Source organism: Sinocyclocheilus grahami, unplaced genomic scaffold, assembly GCF_001515645.1.
Source record: "Sinocyclocheilus grahami isolate Dianchi unplaced genomic scaffold, SAMN03320097.WGS_v1.1 scaffold250.1, whole genome shotgun sequence".
Classification (NCBI taxonomy): Eukaryota; Metazoa; Chordata; class Actinopteri; order Cypriniformes; family Cyprinidae; genus Sinocyclocheilus; species Sinocyclocheilus grahami.
Window position 1 is genome coordinate 1,012,745 of NW_015505429.1, and position 16,794 is coordinate 1,029,538.

Below are 16,794 nucleotides of genomic sequence, written 5' to 3' on the forward strand. Positions count from 1 at the left end.
TTGAAGAAAAGTAGATTTTTGTTTGTATATGCTGTCAATTATAGTTCTTAGAAAGAAAATCGGAATCGGCAAAAATTGGTATCGGCAGATCACACTAACAAAAAAAATTGGAAATCGGAATCGGCCAAGAGAATTGCAATCGGTGCATCTCTAATTTCAACAGGATTGATTTTAAAATATATTACTGAATATCACTCTGGCATTAGTCTGCCATTTCAGTCCAGGCAGGCAAGCTAGAGCAATATCTGTCCTGACGTCAGTGGTTCTTCTCGTTCACTTATGTATGAAACTGGCAGGAGCTCACCTTCAATGCCTGCAAATTGAGATCTCAGCTCAGTAGATAGGAGAGCTGAGAAACATGGTTGCTATTATTAAACCCTCCGTGAATTGAAATGATATGACAGAAAATTACAAAAGATATTCACAATAATTGCAGTTATTGGTGAAGAAGAATAAAGGATTGCTTAAACTTTTTTATAAGGACACATAAATAGTCAACTCTCAAATCTGTGCTAATTTGCAGGATTGGTGTGCATAACGACAAGCCTAATTAGCAAATTGTCCTGTGTTAGGCTGAACATCGCTTTTTGTCTTTTTCAACTGTGGGCACTTGTATGTCTCAGTTGATTTTATAATAAAACAGATTTCCATTTTTTAACGTATCCCCTTTAAATGTGTCTTGTGATAAAGAAAATTATTGAAATATTATTATATATTTTTTAAGATTTCATATGAAATTCCCAAAGTATCAGTTTTTATTCAAGTCACAACTGATCCTCTGATCCACAAACTACAATTTTGCCTCAGAAATAGTGTTTTTAGGTGACAGTGAAGACGGTGATCTTCTCAATCAAGCTGAAAGTGAAATTTTGGACAATTAATCATTTAAAATGTTCAGCATGTTTCGGCAAATTTCACCATCTCCACCACATGAAAAGATGCAGTATGTAATATTGACAGCTAGAGGTTGAAATGGGTTCTGCAGTCCAAATTAAAAATATTAGAGAGAGCCGTTTCTCCCACCCCTCTTCCTCAGACTCGATGCTCACACGGGTTGCCAGATTGATGATGAGCCTTACACTGTACATTTTTAATTCAACGTTTTAATATTCCTCTGGTCACAGAGCTTTTTAGATGGATGCTGGGGCCTTTTAGGTCGGGTAGAATCTGAAATCACTGGCCCAGCTCGTTTGCTGGCTTTCATAGCTGCAATATGCTGTGTTTTCCAACAACTGGCAAACCAGTGTGTTGAAATACTATTGGGTAAAGTGGCAGTGGGCGGAATCACACAGGCCAAAACAAAAACAGACATTCTGACACGGAACACACATTTCAAAGTAGAATAACTGGCTGTAGAATTGTTTTTCAGAGAAGCAAGTATGTGAACTATGCTTCCTAAATATCTGCAAACATATTAAGGTATTTTTGTGATTTAGTAGTAAAAAAAAAAATTACATACAGCACTTTTTGATAACATATCCATACTGCCAGTTTTCCATTTCCTGTCCCATTTTTGGTTGTAAAAAGTTGGCAACCCTAGACAGAGAATGATGACTGCAAACATTCTGAAATTAATTTCAACCAATTCCATGAATTACATTACTTCAATCTTGGTTTCACACTTTACTGCAAATAATAAGTGGAACAAATAACAGATGAGCTCCTTCATGGACAGTCTCGGTTGGCTAACAGAATAGTAAAATGAGTGTGTTCTCAGAGGAAATTTGTTGACTACACAGACTCACGGAGGAATGTGACACTAATTCATTCTCACATTTTGCAAGGTTATAATCTGGCCAGAGGACATTGAGAGAGCATTACTTTGGTACACCTTATCCATTTTATCCGTTTAAGATGCAAGACAATCAGCATGCTCATTTCAAATCAGCATTTCATTTTCTCTGCCTGCCCGAGGCAGTAATTGCAGCATTGGAACAATCCCATTTGTCTGTGCTTATAATTGTATTTTATTAGTAAGGCTTTTACTTTGGGGTCTGTTTGAGGAATATTATCTGTGAAAGCATTTACTTCAGTTCAGCGTATATACCTAACTGGGTGTAGATCAAAATAAACAGCTTGCCTTGAGTTCATGCACAAGAAAGTGAATTTATCACAGCAAGGACTCCCTTGTGTTGACTAACTGAACCATAAAGCAACTGCAAGATGCAAAGTAACATGTTTCTACTTCTGAAATGCCTTTCACTGGGCTTTTGAGGACAGGATGACAGTCCATCTTGAGTTAAAACCCTCTGAGAAGACATGCTTGACTGGCTGCTGTGATGAATAATTCGTCACCTAGAGTCTCTCATGGAGTTTTTCTTTGCTCTGGATCTTGTCATGTTCATTCAGTTCAGAGTCCCTGCAGTCAGTGGCTGTTTTAAAGCTCGTTCAGCTTCCAGCTAAACAGCATTTGTTGGGCATCATAACATTCTATTTATTCCCCAAACATGCTGATTCAGATTTGGTCAGTGACCGAAGTGGCTGAGCTATGATGATGCCCAAAAAATTATGTCTACTTAGGTAGCCCACTAGGCTTGAATGGGGTACTTTAAAATGTGTTTTATTTTTTCCCAATTTCCATTAAATATTTTCCTTAATAAAATTTTTTTTTTCCAATGATTTTTTTCCATTTTAATTTTTCTGGACTCCTGTGAGAAAATGTTACATTTTAATTTTAGCATTTAAAAAAAACATGTCTAATTCATTAAAATCATGAAACGTATACATATTAACAACAATGTATTAAAGGTTTAACAAAACTACTTGGGGCCCTATGAAATACATTTTTTTTCATTGATTTTTTTCCAAATTCCATGCGTGTCTTACTTTTTAGTTCTTCTGGATTCCATTTTAATTCAATTTTCATAATCAATCAGTTGAATAAAGTGAATCAAGTCTAATTAACTGAAACTGAAAAACAACATAATTTTTAAATAATAAAAGGGCCTTCTGAAATGTTTTTTTTTTTCTTTCAGATTTTTCAGAATTTATTATAGAAACGGAGGTCAAATGAGGCAAAAAACAAAACAAAAACAACAACAACAACAACAACAACAACAAAAAAAAATATATATACAACGTTTTGCACAACAAAACTTTACAGGTTTACAGTTCAAATTAAAACAGAGGAAAATTGTAAAAGATTATTCCTTAAAAACTTTAAAAAAAAAAGGTTTACTAATAATAATAATATGATATAAGAGATGTGAAAGAAACGCCGTTCATAGTTCATTAACTTATGTTAACAGAAGTAACTTTAAAATGTAAAAATCTATTCGTGAATGTTGAAATTAACACACTCTAACAAGGAACAATATTTCTACAGCAAACCAGAAAAACTATCGGATGTAGATTTGAAAACTATCTATATGGATTTTTAACCATTAGCAAGTTTTAGAGCTACAAAATGAATCATTTGGTCTTTGAAGTATTTCAAAGACCATATAAGATATTAATCAGATACTGTACATGCATTTGCATCTGTCATGTAAGTGCACAGATCGGATATTCCCTCAGGTGGACGCTTTCCCAGATTAGTACGTCTACCTTGGGTTGTTTCGCCAAGTATAGTGTAAATGCAGATATTGAATATGGGTAAGAAGATGCTTTTGCTCTTAATTTGATCTCCCTAGCATCAAGAAGACATAATTGAGATATTAAAGTGGTCTCATGTCTGTTTTTTTTCCTCTTTTCCTACCATTCAAAGAACTGGCGGTCACTGCTCAGTAATTGCTGCATGGAGGGGTTCAATATGTCTCTTCTAAACAGCGACAGCATGCTGAGTGTTTTTTGAGTGCAGTTTAAGTTGTACCTGATATTGTGGGAAATTTATCTCCCATCATTTCCCGTTACAGCACTCAACACAATTGACCAGCTTCAAAAAGATATTACATAACATTTCCCGAGCAGACACATGTCTATGTGTTTTAACAAAACATTGATTCTTATGCAGCACGTGATATCAAAAACAAACAAGCTATTTAATCGACTTTTCTGAGAAGCATTTGTAAATGTTTCTATAAATGTCCCATTTTTGGCAAGTTATGGCATTAAACTGTAAGCAATTAGTAATTTACAAAGTAAAAGTTAAGGTGAAAAATTTTAATATAGAACAACTCGCCTTAATCTGAGCAAACCAACGACAAATGATTGGCACTAAAACTACATTCCAGAGAATCAGCAGATGCAAGGGTTTAAAAGAGTAGATGCCCCAGATCATCATTAAACCCAAAATTTGCATTCAAATGAAATGTGAAATTCCTCGGAGCGTTACACAGCCTCAAGCATAACGATGAGTCTCATTTGGAAAGGAGAGCTTTTCTCTGCACTCATTTCTCTCTCCATTACTCGCAGAGCGCTGTACTGGGAGAACCTCAGGTGCTGGAGACCCTCCTCACATCTGGGAGACGGTCTCCAGCGGTAATTCAATCTGCCCGCTGGAGAGGGCTGACTCAGCGAGGCACGTTTTATTGAGATGGAGGAAAGTTTGAAAGGCCTTCTCAGTTTTCAGTGGGTGGCTGAGTCGGTGCCTCAAATTCAAAAGATCCTTCAATTTTGAGCCAGGAGATTGAGTTTACCTGAGAGAAGTCGTGTATCTGTGATCCACGTGAAAGAATGTATGTTGCTCTGGTTAGTGTCTTGTACTTTTTGAAAAACTGGGGCTGATATTGAAAAATATAATGGGATCTGTAAAATACTTTGTTTTTGCAAGTCTCTTCTGCTCACCAAGGCTGCAGTTATTTAATCAAAAATATAGGAAAAACTGTAATAATGTTAAAAATGATTACAATTTCAAATAACGGTTTTCTATTTGGTTATATTTTAAAATATAATTTATTCCTGTTGCAAAGCTGAATTTTCATCATCATCACTTCCAGTCTTCAGTGTCACATGTTCCATCAGAAATCATTGTAATATGCTGATTTGCTGCTCAAAGAAAACATTTATTTTGTGGAAATGCGGTTTAATATTTTTGTGGAAATTATATAGTTTTTATTTTTTGATACATGTATATTTAAAGATAAACATTGGTGCACACTGTTCCAAATAAAAATTCATCATCTATTAAAATGTAATGTTTTGCTCTGCCTTCAAAATAACTTTCCTTTTAAACTGACGTCATGAAACCCTCTTACTAACACCTACATTTCATGACCCTGTCAATTCCTGATAGATAAAATTGAGTATTTTTTTTCTTTGTTGATTATCCTGTTTCACTTGGAAAAAAAGGAGTGAAAGGTCCTGTTTCATATTGACTTTATATCATGCAGCCAAGTCTTGTGTAGCATAAAATATGAATTCTGCAGTTTATTCTGGCCAAGAACCACCCACATAGACCAGAAGGGGCCCTCTAAACTAGCGGTCGACCGATATATCGCCAATGCCGATATATCGGCCGATATTTGGCGTTTTTAAAATATCAGCATTGGCCGATAAGTTTTCCTGTTTGGCCGATGCGTTCGAGGCGGGACTTTTATTTTGACGGCGCTGACAGCGGCCTGAGCACAGTGCTGTCGTCGTTAACAATTCTGTCTAATAGAAGACAGAATTCTGTCTAATTCTGTCTATGGATAGAAGTCTGTCTAATAATCAGATAGAACGGTTAAACAAAGGAATTAAAATGTATACAGAAAGTATTATAATGATTGCTTTTATATTATTAGTAATAGAAAAGCAAACATTATAATACTTTCTTGTTTGTCGTCAGCATTCAGCAAATATGCATTTATATCATTTAAACAAATCTTTGAATGACTAATGAACATTTAGTTTCACAAAGCTTGCAAACGTAGTCAGATCCAGTAGTGAGATCTTGTGAAGTGTGTATTTGTATCCTGAATGATCGCATGTTCTCTGCGTGACGGTCGATCCGTGTGAATTGAATGCGGACAGGTGGAGAGTTCAGCTTCACTGGAGATGCGCGTTAGACAAACTTTAAACTAGTGATTTCAAATTATGCTGCGCTTTATGCATTTGCCCACTGCCATATTCATGTCATTTCCACTGTGTTACCTTTGAAAAAATATGATTCCCACATCCCAATGCACACAAACTTCCCAGAATACTGAGTGCCCTGTTGGTTACACTTCCTTTTTTTATTATATTTTTTATTAAATATTTATTTATTTGTGAGAATACTTTGTCATCTAAAGTAAAAGTATGTTTATTTAACACATTTACTTTTTAATCAATTTTCAAATGATTTCAAATTTCTTAAACATTAATTAAAATAAATAAAATTATATCGGCTTTATATCGGCTATCGGTCACCCTGCTTTTCAAGATATCGCCATCGGCTGTCAAAAAACCAATATCGGTCAACCACTACTCTAAAACTTTCATTTCAGTACAAATCTAAAATTTGACAGTTGTATAAATATGCAGGTGCTAGTAGATACCTTGTTTGATGAACAAAGAAATTAACATTCTGTCATTATTTTTCTTCCTCATATCACAATTTTCTTTAAAAAAAATGTTTTACCTTTATAGCTCTCAAAAGAATATTGGCATTTGCACATATTTAAACCTGCTGCATACAAGACACACAAGAACCAATGATGTTTGATGTCAAACCTGCTTTCTCATTATGACAAAAGGACGATTTTCATTGAGTAACAACTTGAATTTTGGTCTGTTACTCTCACAAAGCTATCAGTTGAAATTTTCAGGGTCACTGTTCCTTTAAAAAAATCAACATGTGCTCCGCCAATAAGAATAAAGCTAGCATTTTTCACCAGCTTGCAATATCAAAATGTGCCAGAGTCTGTGGCATGCCGTCAAAAAAATGAAATATTATTCTTAGTCCGGTATCACTTAGCAGCAGCAGTGACACCTCCACATTTAACATTTTATGCATCTTCTGCACGCCCTTTGTGAATGTGTCTACTTGAAGGTTAAAACACGTAATATTTTAATTAAACTGAGCTGTGTGATATGCGCTGCTTTTCTGAATTGACTATGTCAAGATTTGCTTCTAAAGGAGCTGAATTGAGAATACTCCAGAGTTAGTTTTTTTCCTCTCCATTTTTATGTGGCACTCTAGAGTAGATTAGAAAGCCTCTTGTGGGCCAAGCACATTTTGTAGCTTTCAGATTTCATAAGCATCCGGTTTATTTAATTCACTCCCATTTTAAATGGCTTTTGAAGTCACTTGCAAGCAAATAAAAATCGAAAGGGACTCTTAGTTACAAGAAACCGTGTCTGTGTTTTATGACTTTGGCGTATGTTTGGCATGTGCTAAAACTAATGGCATTTGGCCAGCTGTTTCAGGTGCTGTTAGCTTTAGTCATTTCTTCACGTGTGTCTATGTTTATTAGATTATGTCAGAACTCATATCCTTTTTATGTATGTAGTGGTGTGCGATATTGACAAAAAAAATGATATCTCAATATTGGGATTTTTTGCTAACGATAATTAAATTATATTTTGCTGCATGTGTTTTTGTGCTCATACCTTGGTTGGTTTCGGCTAGTTATGGATAAATTAATATGGCACCAAAACCAATGTCCCTGTCTAAATGAGTGATTAATTGAATCATTCTTTCAAACAATTCCTTTAAAATTGCTGATTCATTTAGAAAGGAATGGATCATCGAATCATTGATTCAAATGATTTGTTCAGGAAGGAAACGCTTCAGTGTTCTAGGTGTCAATGGGTAGCCCCTCATGTGCCTGTTTGGACATCAGGAGAATGTAAAACACAGACTAACTGGCCACTAACCGGGAGACTTGTGTCCTGTCTGGAGGTGTAACATCCACGTTGGTGGGCTCATGCTGGAATTCTCCTCTCAGGCAGAGCTGACGATGATGAGAATCCCACCAGTCCAGCCACGTTTACTGTAAACCTTTAACAGACCCTCTCACTCTCTCTGTCTGTGTATATGTGTGTGTGTTTCACATGGGCATGCTTCCCAACTGCAGAGCTGCTCTTATTGTGCCAGCATGGATTTATACGTCTGTGCATGTGCCGAACCCAGACACTTATTGCAGTTACAAATCTCCTTGCTTCAGATGTGAAAGAAAACAGGAGACGATTCATTCGACATGGAGCTCTCTCCTGCTGAATGAATCAAACCTCTCAAAGGGCCCTTGGAACTTGAGTGAAGTCTTAAGAGCTTATTTTATGATTCACAAAAATGGTCCCTCTGTAGAACCCCCCCACCCCCCCCATAATCATCGGGACATTAGAATCGTCCTATACATATAATAATACAATACATATTGTATTTATTTAACATTCAGTTTATTATTACTATTAGGGAAATTCTTACCTGTTTGATAAATATGCATCCTATTAACTTTATTACTTTGATTATGTAACAAGTGTGTAATCCAAATGGATTTAATTTTAAATGAAATTCAAATGTAAAAATCCTTAATTTAGGCCTAAATATTTAGTTTGTTGATTTTCCTTACAGAAGCAGTTATTCAGTGTACTGCAGCTTCTCCTCTTTTGACATGCATTAAAAACAAAACAGCCTCAATGTGCCACAGTAATGTACCCTCTTATGGTACTCTTTCCTACTCAATGAATGTGACTGGGGATGGATGAGGTTGAGTTACAAAAATGGGGGGGAAAGCACCAAAAATACTCTGTATTACTTATGCAGCTGTTTGTGATTAATTGACTAAAAGTTGTTCACATGAAAGTTTTTACATTCAGATATTGCTCTGTGTTTATGCACGTTCAAATATGCCATAAATTAGATGTCATGTTTGGAACATTAATAGGTTGAATAAATGATGGCAGACTTTTCATTTTTGGTTGAACTATCTCTTTAAATGAGATTATATTGTTCCTTCTGCCACATGAGAATGCAGGAAAAAGGCTATATTAATTTTCAAGAGATTATGTGTCATCGTAATGTACAATGTAATACAGTAAGTGACCTAATTTACCTTGGCCATGCAGAGTAAAACTTGGTTTTAAATATGGCCATTAAGGTTTTTATGTAAGCCTTGAACTTATTGTTTAGCGCACTGGGGGTTGAGTTCATAACAGACTTGAAGAAACTCTTAACTCGTTAACTCTGAGTTCTCCACGCCCATGCAATCAGCAGTGTTTGTCGTGCATCTAAGTTAAACCAATAACAACTGAGAGTCTATCAGCAGGGTTCCCATGCAAAAACAAAACATTTATGTTTAATTTCCAGGCCTTGGGATACCATGGAGCTTTCTGTAGTGAATATAAATAATTTTTGCTCTTTTCGAGTGCATTCTTTGTAAAGATATTTTTTAAATCCTTATGTACTAGAACTGGAAATGCCATGAATAATGCATTCAAATTAATTGGTCAAAAGGTCTAGAAACTATGCATTCATTTTCTTCTCTTTTAAGCCCCTGAAAAGGACTTGCTTTTCTATCACGTTCCTTGTTTTCACAAAACCAGGCTGCCGAGCTCATAAGTCATTTTACCCTCCTCTGCGACACTTGACATTCAACAACAGTTGTAAATTTTTTTCCTGCCACGTTACAGCCGGTCTCTCATATTGATCCCGAGGTTAATAGATAACACACATCATCCCCTGATGTATTTTCCTTCCTTTTAAATTTAGGCTGACCCGATTTCATTGAGCAGCTATTTTTGTCATCTGTACAGAGAAAACTACAACAGCAAATCATGACAACAGCCAGCGTGAAATAAACTGATAATTTATGAGTTAAAACAGATGCTGTGTCCTCACCGCTCCATCACCATAACCTCTGTTTCTCCTCATTTCGCAGGGCCGCTCCACATCTACGGGTACATGAATCTGAGTTCCACCGGCCAGATGCCTGAGATGGAAGAAGTAGATACAAATGAGAGGTTAGATCATCATCTGTCTTTTCCTTTAGCATGTTGTAGCCGACCTCGAGGCCCAAGATGGTTTATAAATAGACCTGGTTCATGCATAAATCAGTAAAAAGTGTTTTAACCCGCCTGAGGCCTTTGTATGAATCCACTTGCTTGGCGCAACATTGACATACGACCATATGTTCACCTCAACGATCTCCTTTTTTGAAATGTCACTGCTGTAAATGCACTGGTTCCCTCAGAAATTACAGGAATGCAGTCTCTCTGGGATTTCTGGGGAATCTACTTCAGCATCAGGGGACTTGAAGGTCTCCAGAGGATTCGGGCCTGTTTGCTCAGCAGGACAGAGGAAATATTGTTTTCCTATGTTGGCATCAGCTTTCTCTTCCGGTATCTGCTTACAAACCCTCAGTGTCCTGTAACATCACTGGAGTCTCACAGCACTAAACAATACAGTAATGATGCTTATAAATAGCACTGAGTGTGTGTTCCTCATCGCTCAGTGTCCAGTGATCTTCATGTTGTTGTCATGTTACGGTGCTGTTATGTTTATGTTTACGCTCAGAGTGCTGAGGAGAGGTGTAATGGTTTTAATCATAACTGATCATTTATGAATGTGAGAGGAATTTTATACAAAACAGTTACTTCTGGTCCTTGAATCTGATAGCTGAGAGGTAGATTCAGCCATGTAATATTTTGTTTCATCATTTGTATCTCTCTGCTTGAGGCATTTCTCACAGCAACTGTCTTGGCGGACAACCAACCCCACTATAATTATCAAATTCCTACTGTTTTTGTGTCACTGAATGTCTTTAGGTGAGAATGTAGTTTTTTTTAAACTTCAAATATGCTGTATGTTTATAAAGATAACATCTATTTAAAAATTTGCTTTGACGTTTTTGGAGACGTTCAGCATTTATGAACCCGCTGAGAGCTGCGTCGCCTCAGTCAGTTCTTCTGGAATTTGCCACTGGCTCTGACGTATCTATAGTGGTTAAACATGAGATATTCGTTTTGGGTAAATATAACAGGCAGTCCTTTGTCTCATTAAGGACAACCAACCCCACTATAATTATCAAATTCCTACTGTTTTTGTGTCACTGAATGTCTTTAGGTGAGAATGTAGTTTTTTTTAACTTCAAATATGCTGTATGTTTATAAAGATAACATCTATTTAAAAATTTGCTTTGACGTTTTTGGAGACGTTCAGCATTTATGAACCCGCTGAGAGCTGCGTCGCCTCAGTCAGTTCTTCTGGAATTTGCCACTGGCTCTGATGTATCTATAGTGGTTAAACATGAGATATTCGTTTTGGGTAAATATAACAGGCAGTCCTTTGTCTCATTAATCCATTATTTGTTCCAGAGCAAATAGTTTTAGCTGAGGACAAAGTCTAATGGCTTTATATTTTATCTAAATTCAGTGTTGTATCAGAGCACTGCCTATGTACTTTTGAATTGCTTAGCAAAATTTATAATGGCTGTTGGTGTTTATTAAATGTATTTTTCAATAAATAATAGCCTATTTTATACAAATAATAGTAGTATTTAATAATAGTATTTGGTATTGAGAAGCAGTCTGTGTTTAGTTGCATTTTTCTGCCATTAGATGGCGATAAGAGACTGCCTTTATGAGTCGGTAGCAAAGACTTTTATTTTGAAAGAGACTGAAACAGGGTTGTAAACAAGGAAGTTATTTTTACTTTCAACAACACCTTGTAAGACGCAGATAACAAATGCACTGAACAACGCTGTCATTGGAAATCACCCTTAACAGATGAAAGGATAGTACGACAAAGATATCGTTTTCCTCTGCATACATTCAAAGTAATGTTTTATTGTGAATATAAGATTGAGGTGAAAAATGAATGCTGTATCAGACGTATCTTTCTCATTATACTCTACATAATACGGTGAGCTTTTAATACAGTAATACAATACGTTTTCAATGAAGCAGCTCAACATTCCTTCGTTACTAGTTTTTGAATTAGTAGCAGAGGCTTGGACTCAGCTGTTAAACTATGAATTTAATATTTGAATTGGTGGCGGAAGGAAGTAGTTTTAAATTCCACTACTGAAATTTGAAATGTGAGAAAAAGACAGGGAGATTTATTCAGGAACCTTACAAACCAAATGAAAGTATAGGTAAAGCAAGACAAGCTCCGGCGGCAATCCAGCTCTCGGTGAGTTGGAGTTCTAGCATGTCTAACAAAGCTGTCAAATCCCCCATTGTGGAAACACAACACCGCAGTCTGAGTGTGTGATCATCGCTGCACCCGCAGCGTAACACTTTCTCGTGGAGGATGCATTGTCTCTCCAAACATTTTCATTTATACTGGCAAACATCACTGATATCACCGTGTGCTCGATATCACAACAAACCACATGGCAATATCTTCCTCCTTTCAGTAGCTTATCTGCAGAATGTCCCTCTCTCTGGGGAAGGCCGTACTCCTTATCCCTCTGTTACTGTGTATGGCACTCTGGATCAGCACTCCTCTTGAATAATCCCTCCAGAGTGTCTTGGAATTGACTGCAGTGTATGCTGAAGAAGACAGCAGAGGTTATTCTGGGTCTTTGGCATGCTTAGACGAGGAATTCTTTGATGTTGTGTTTTGAAACTGTCATCATATGGTAACGTTAATCAGAGCAGGCATAAATTTAGAAAGAATGATGGTACCACTGCAGAATTAAATTTAAAGATAATCATTTTATGAGTAGAGCCTGTCGTCTGCATCATCGTGAGAGGTAAATCCCAGTGTGCATGAAGATTGAGTTGAATCGATGTTAATGGGTGTTTCAGTATATTTGAGGCACTGTTATTTTTTCCTAGGGGTTGATTTTTATTAAAACAACATTTATTTTATTTTATGTTTATTTATTTTTATTTATTTACTTACAATGATATTTATTTATTTATTTAGTTTTAGTTATTTATTTATTTGCAATTACATTTATCTATTTAAAAGTGTATTTATTTATTTACTTACTACTTATTTTTTGTTGTTTTACCCTTCTCCCAGACCTTTTTTTAAATAATGATTTTGCACAAGTTAACTGTTTTTGACTAACAGTTTCCCTTCATGAAAGTTTTATCAACAATTAATTTTTTTATTAGTAAGTTAGTATACTTGGTTACACTAAGGAAACAACAGTGTTAGTAAAGAGCTTAAGGTGAAATATGAGATGTATTTTTTTTAATTGTTAAATGCAAGCAGTGAAATTGTTTTTAGCCACACAAAGGAGTCAGGTTTTTTATTCCAAAAGTTTTTAAAATGTCATTTTCATCACTGTCATTTCCACCATTTCCACACGACATGCAATTTGATATGTGGAGAAAATGATGTTTCAGAAAAATGACAGAATTCTTCTGTAATGCAGGTATTGTTTCACAAAAAACTCTTGTTTTTTTTAGTAGAAGTTATTTTCTAAAAGAGCACACAGCCCAAAGTGGAAGAGATGCCTTGAAGCGAACATTAAATGAGAATGAAAGACTCAGACATGAGAATGAAATGAAATGAGAATGAAAGACTCTTCTTTCCTTTCTTTGCTTGAACATGTTCAGACATGCTATTTTAGAGATGTCACAGCCTTTTGATCCCTGCAGCTCTACCTGCAAATTACCCCGCTATTGTGAACTTTACTATTGAAGCGACCTGTAAACTGCTGCTATGAGCGGGGTGACGAGTCTTTGATATAGATGACCTGACTCCCTCTTAATGAGATGCAGTGGAGAGAAGTCATGCACAATTCATGCCCCCGTCTGAAACGTTCCATACAATACAATTTCATTTTGTGTTACACAAGACTAGCCCTGGTTATATATAATCTCTATAACTAAAGGTGCACTGTCTCTGGTGTATTACGTACATTTCTGTGTTAGCCGAGGCAGACAGAGCAGAAAGAGGACACCTCGGTGTGAGCTGGCTCTTCTCCAGCGGCTCGGAGCGGTCAGAACGAGGCCTCAGGGGACGGGAAACCCCAGTGCTGCTCAAATGGAAGCCCAGCTTTCTTGGATTATCTACTGGATCTGCTCTGCAGCGACAAATCCAGCCGGACACATAGTCAACCTCGCCCTGGAGATTTCCAGCTGAAATAATGATAACATGGCCAGAAACAAACAGCAGCTAGTCTTTGATGCTGGTTTTGGAGGAACGATTTAGTTTAGTTGATCAAACGATAAGTTGTTCCAACACTTTATAGTCTTAGGCAACATTGATTAATGTAGGCTTCTATGTTAAAATGATAGTTTTTACTTTTTCTGATGTTCGCCTACGATGTGAGGGGGTTTTGGATGCCTTCCAGGGCTAAGTGATTTCTAGGGTGTTTTTGGTAGTCGCTACTAGTTTGCTGCTTACTGGTTCAAGTCAAAAGATGATATTCTGATCATATAGTTTGGCTCTATGTACTGTAAAATCTCTAGCGGTTTGTTCAGATCATTATTGTAACCCACTTAATCCCAAATTGTTGAGCACATTTATTTTTCTTCTTCGAATCGGTCACAATTTACTCGGGAAGCAAGGAACGAGGAGTACTTGAATAACACAGTTTTTAATAATCCACAGGAAAACCGAGAACAAGGAAGACATTCAACAAGTAGACCCGACAAACAAGAACAAAAAGGACTATGGCTTTTAAATCTATAATTTAAATAGGGGATAATGGGGAGGAACAAGACACACCTGGAATCAAATTAACACAATCAACATGAGGAAGAAACTGGGTCACAGGGGCAAAAACACACACAGAATAGTCCATAATCCTGACATAACGTCTGCGGAAGGTGCGTCCTCGCACCGTAGCAACAACACAGGGAGGTGTGGGTGGGAACTTGGGAGGAGGTTCCGGAGGAGGACGGATATCCGGGAGGAAGCCGACAGACAGAGACCAGGGGGGCGACGAAGGAGGGAGGAGCCAGGAGGGACCCGGAGCAAGAGGAGCACAGCAGGACCCAGGCCACAGCCATGATGTCGACCCACGGTGGAACCGACAGAGGGAGGAGCCACGGTCGCTGACTCCAGGGGGCCAACCAACGGCGGCGGAGCAAGTGGTGAAGGAGCCCGAGGCGGAGAGCCAGGGCAACGGGGAGGATCCGGAGGTCCTAGGCGGAGCAGATGGCTCAGGTGATCGACACGGAGATGTGGAACCGGGAGGCCGCGGTGAAGCCGGAGCAACCGAGGACTGAGGTGGAGCCGAGGGGATGAAAGAGCCAGAGGGACAGAGGGCGAAGCGAAGCCAGAGGAGTGGAGTCCCGAGGCGCAGACCAAGGCAGAGCCGGGGGGGACGAGGGAGCCTGGCAGAGCTTGTGGACTGCCGGGCCACGACGGTGAGGAGGGAGCTAGGAGCCATGGTGGAGCCGACGGTTCAACGGGCCGAGGCGGCGTCCAGGCCTCGGAGGCAGAGTCCAGGGAGACTCCAGCCACGGCGACGCTGGAGGATGGCAGTCCCGCGGGGCTCGCACCGCAATGATGGTGGGCTGAGAGTGAGCAGAGGGGCTGCCAGATGACAGCCATGGAGGAGGCTGGAGCGGGCGGGAAGGCGGGCATTTTCGAGGAGCGGCCACAGGAGGGCGCTTTCTAGGAGCGGGCACTGGAGGGCGCTCTGAACTGAATTCAATTTCCTTGTCCTTTTGGCACTTTCGCCCCGCCATACTCCGCTCACCCTCAGCCGCGGTGCAGGGGGCGAAGCTGAGTGAGTGGGAGGGCAGGCATTTTCGAGGAGTGGCCACAGGAGGGCGCTTTCTAGGAGCGGGCACTGGAGGGCACCTGAACTGAATTCAGGGGCTGGAACCCTTTCCTCATCCTTTTGGCACTTTCGCCCCGCCATACTCAGCTCACCCTCAGCCACCGTGCAGGGGGCGGAGCTCCTCTCCGCGCTCACACCGTCCATGGCTTTCTCCCTCGTGGCAGGCGTTGTTGCCGGCTCACACACCTTGACTGACATCACGGCATCTGGCTCCGCGGCGATCCTGCGCTCTGTCGCTCTCTCTAGCGATGGCTCGCCGGTCGCGGCGGGCTCTGGCTCTCCGTCAGCGGTGGGCTCGGGCATGCGCTCCGCATATCAGGGACATGGTGGGTTGGGCTCTGGGTCGGGAGTGGCACTGGCGATTAATTTCTGGGAACCGGCTGGGAACAGATATCCATTTCTCGCCAGTGTCCACTCCACAAAGGCGGCGAATTCAGCTCGAGGGCCATCTTCGGACGACGGTGCTCTGCACGCGCTGTTGAGGCTGGCGTCATAGAACGCGCAGAGCGTTTTCCGGATAGGTGGTGAGATGGGCCACAGCCAGAAACAGTCTGGTATAACCCTCGAGCGAATTTTCCCCCTGCTCCAGCAGGAGGAGGATGAATTCGGGGCGAAGGAGGGGATCCATTGGGCACACAACGGAAACAAAAAACTGAGTAAAAAGAGAAACAAAACGGAGGGTACAAACGGAGATAACTGTATCGGTCGGGTCTTCTGTCACAATTCACTCGGGGAGCAAAGAACGAGGAAACAAGGAGTACTTGAATAACACCGTCTTTAATGATCTACAGGAAAACCAAGAACAAGGAGGACATTCAACAAGTAGACCCGACAAACAAGAACAGAAAGGACTAGAGCTTTTAAAGGCAGGATAATTGGGGAGGAACGAGACACACCTGGAATCAAATTAACACAATCAACATGAGGAAGAAACTGGGTCACGGGCAAAAACACACACAGAATAGTCCATAATCCTGACAGGATCGGCCAATGAAACAAATCGCATGCCTTTTCTAAAAACGTTTTTAAGAAGTAAGTGCAAGTATGTGGTTTATTCTTGGTCACAGTGGTATCTGGTGGGAAAATAAGTATACTGAGTCAACAGAATAACAAACAGTAAAGTAATCTCTTTATAAATTATAGCAACAAGCAAGTCTAGCGACAAACATGATATTGAACACTAGATAAGCCCTAACAAGCAAGCAAAATCCCAATACCCTAATAGCTTTAAAGCAAAAGACCTTCTGAAATAGCATAG

At 39.2% G+C, this 16,794-nt stretch overlaps 1 protein-coding gene across 2 annotated transcripts in view; it reads left to right on the forward strand.

Moving 5' to 3' along the window:
- Nucleotides 1-16,794, forward strand: part of htr4 (5-hydroxytryptamine receptor 4) — a 109,887-nt gene that overhangs the window by 10,593 nt on the left and 82,500 nt on the right. For both annotated transcript variants that reach the window (XM_016289621.1, XM_016289622.1), the window contains exon 2: nt 9,723-9,804. In XM_016289621.1, coding sequence (XP_016145107.1) covers nt 9,723-9,804 — 82 coding nt within the window. The remainder of the gene's footprint in view (nt 1-9,722; nt 9,805-16,794) is intronic.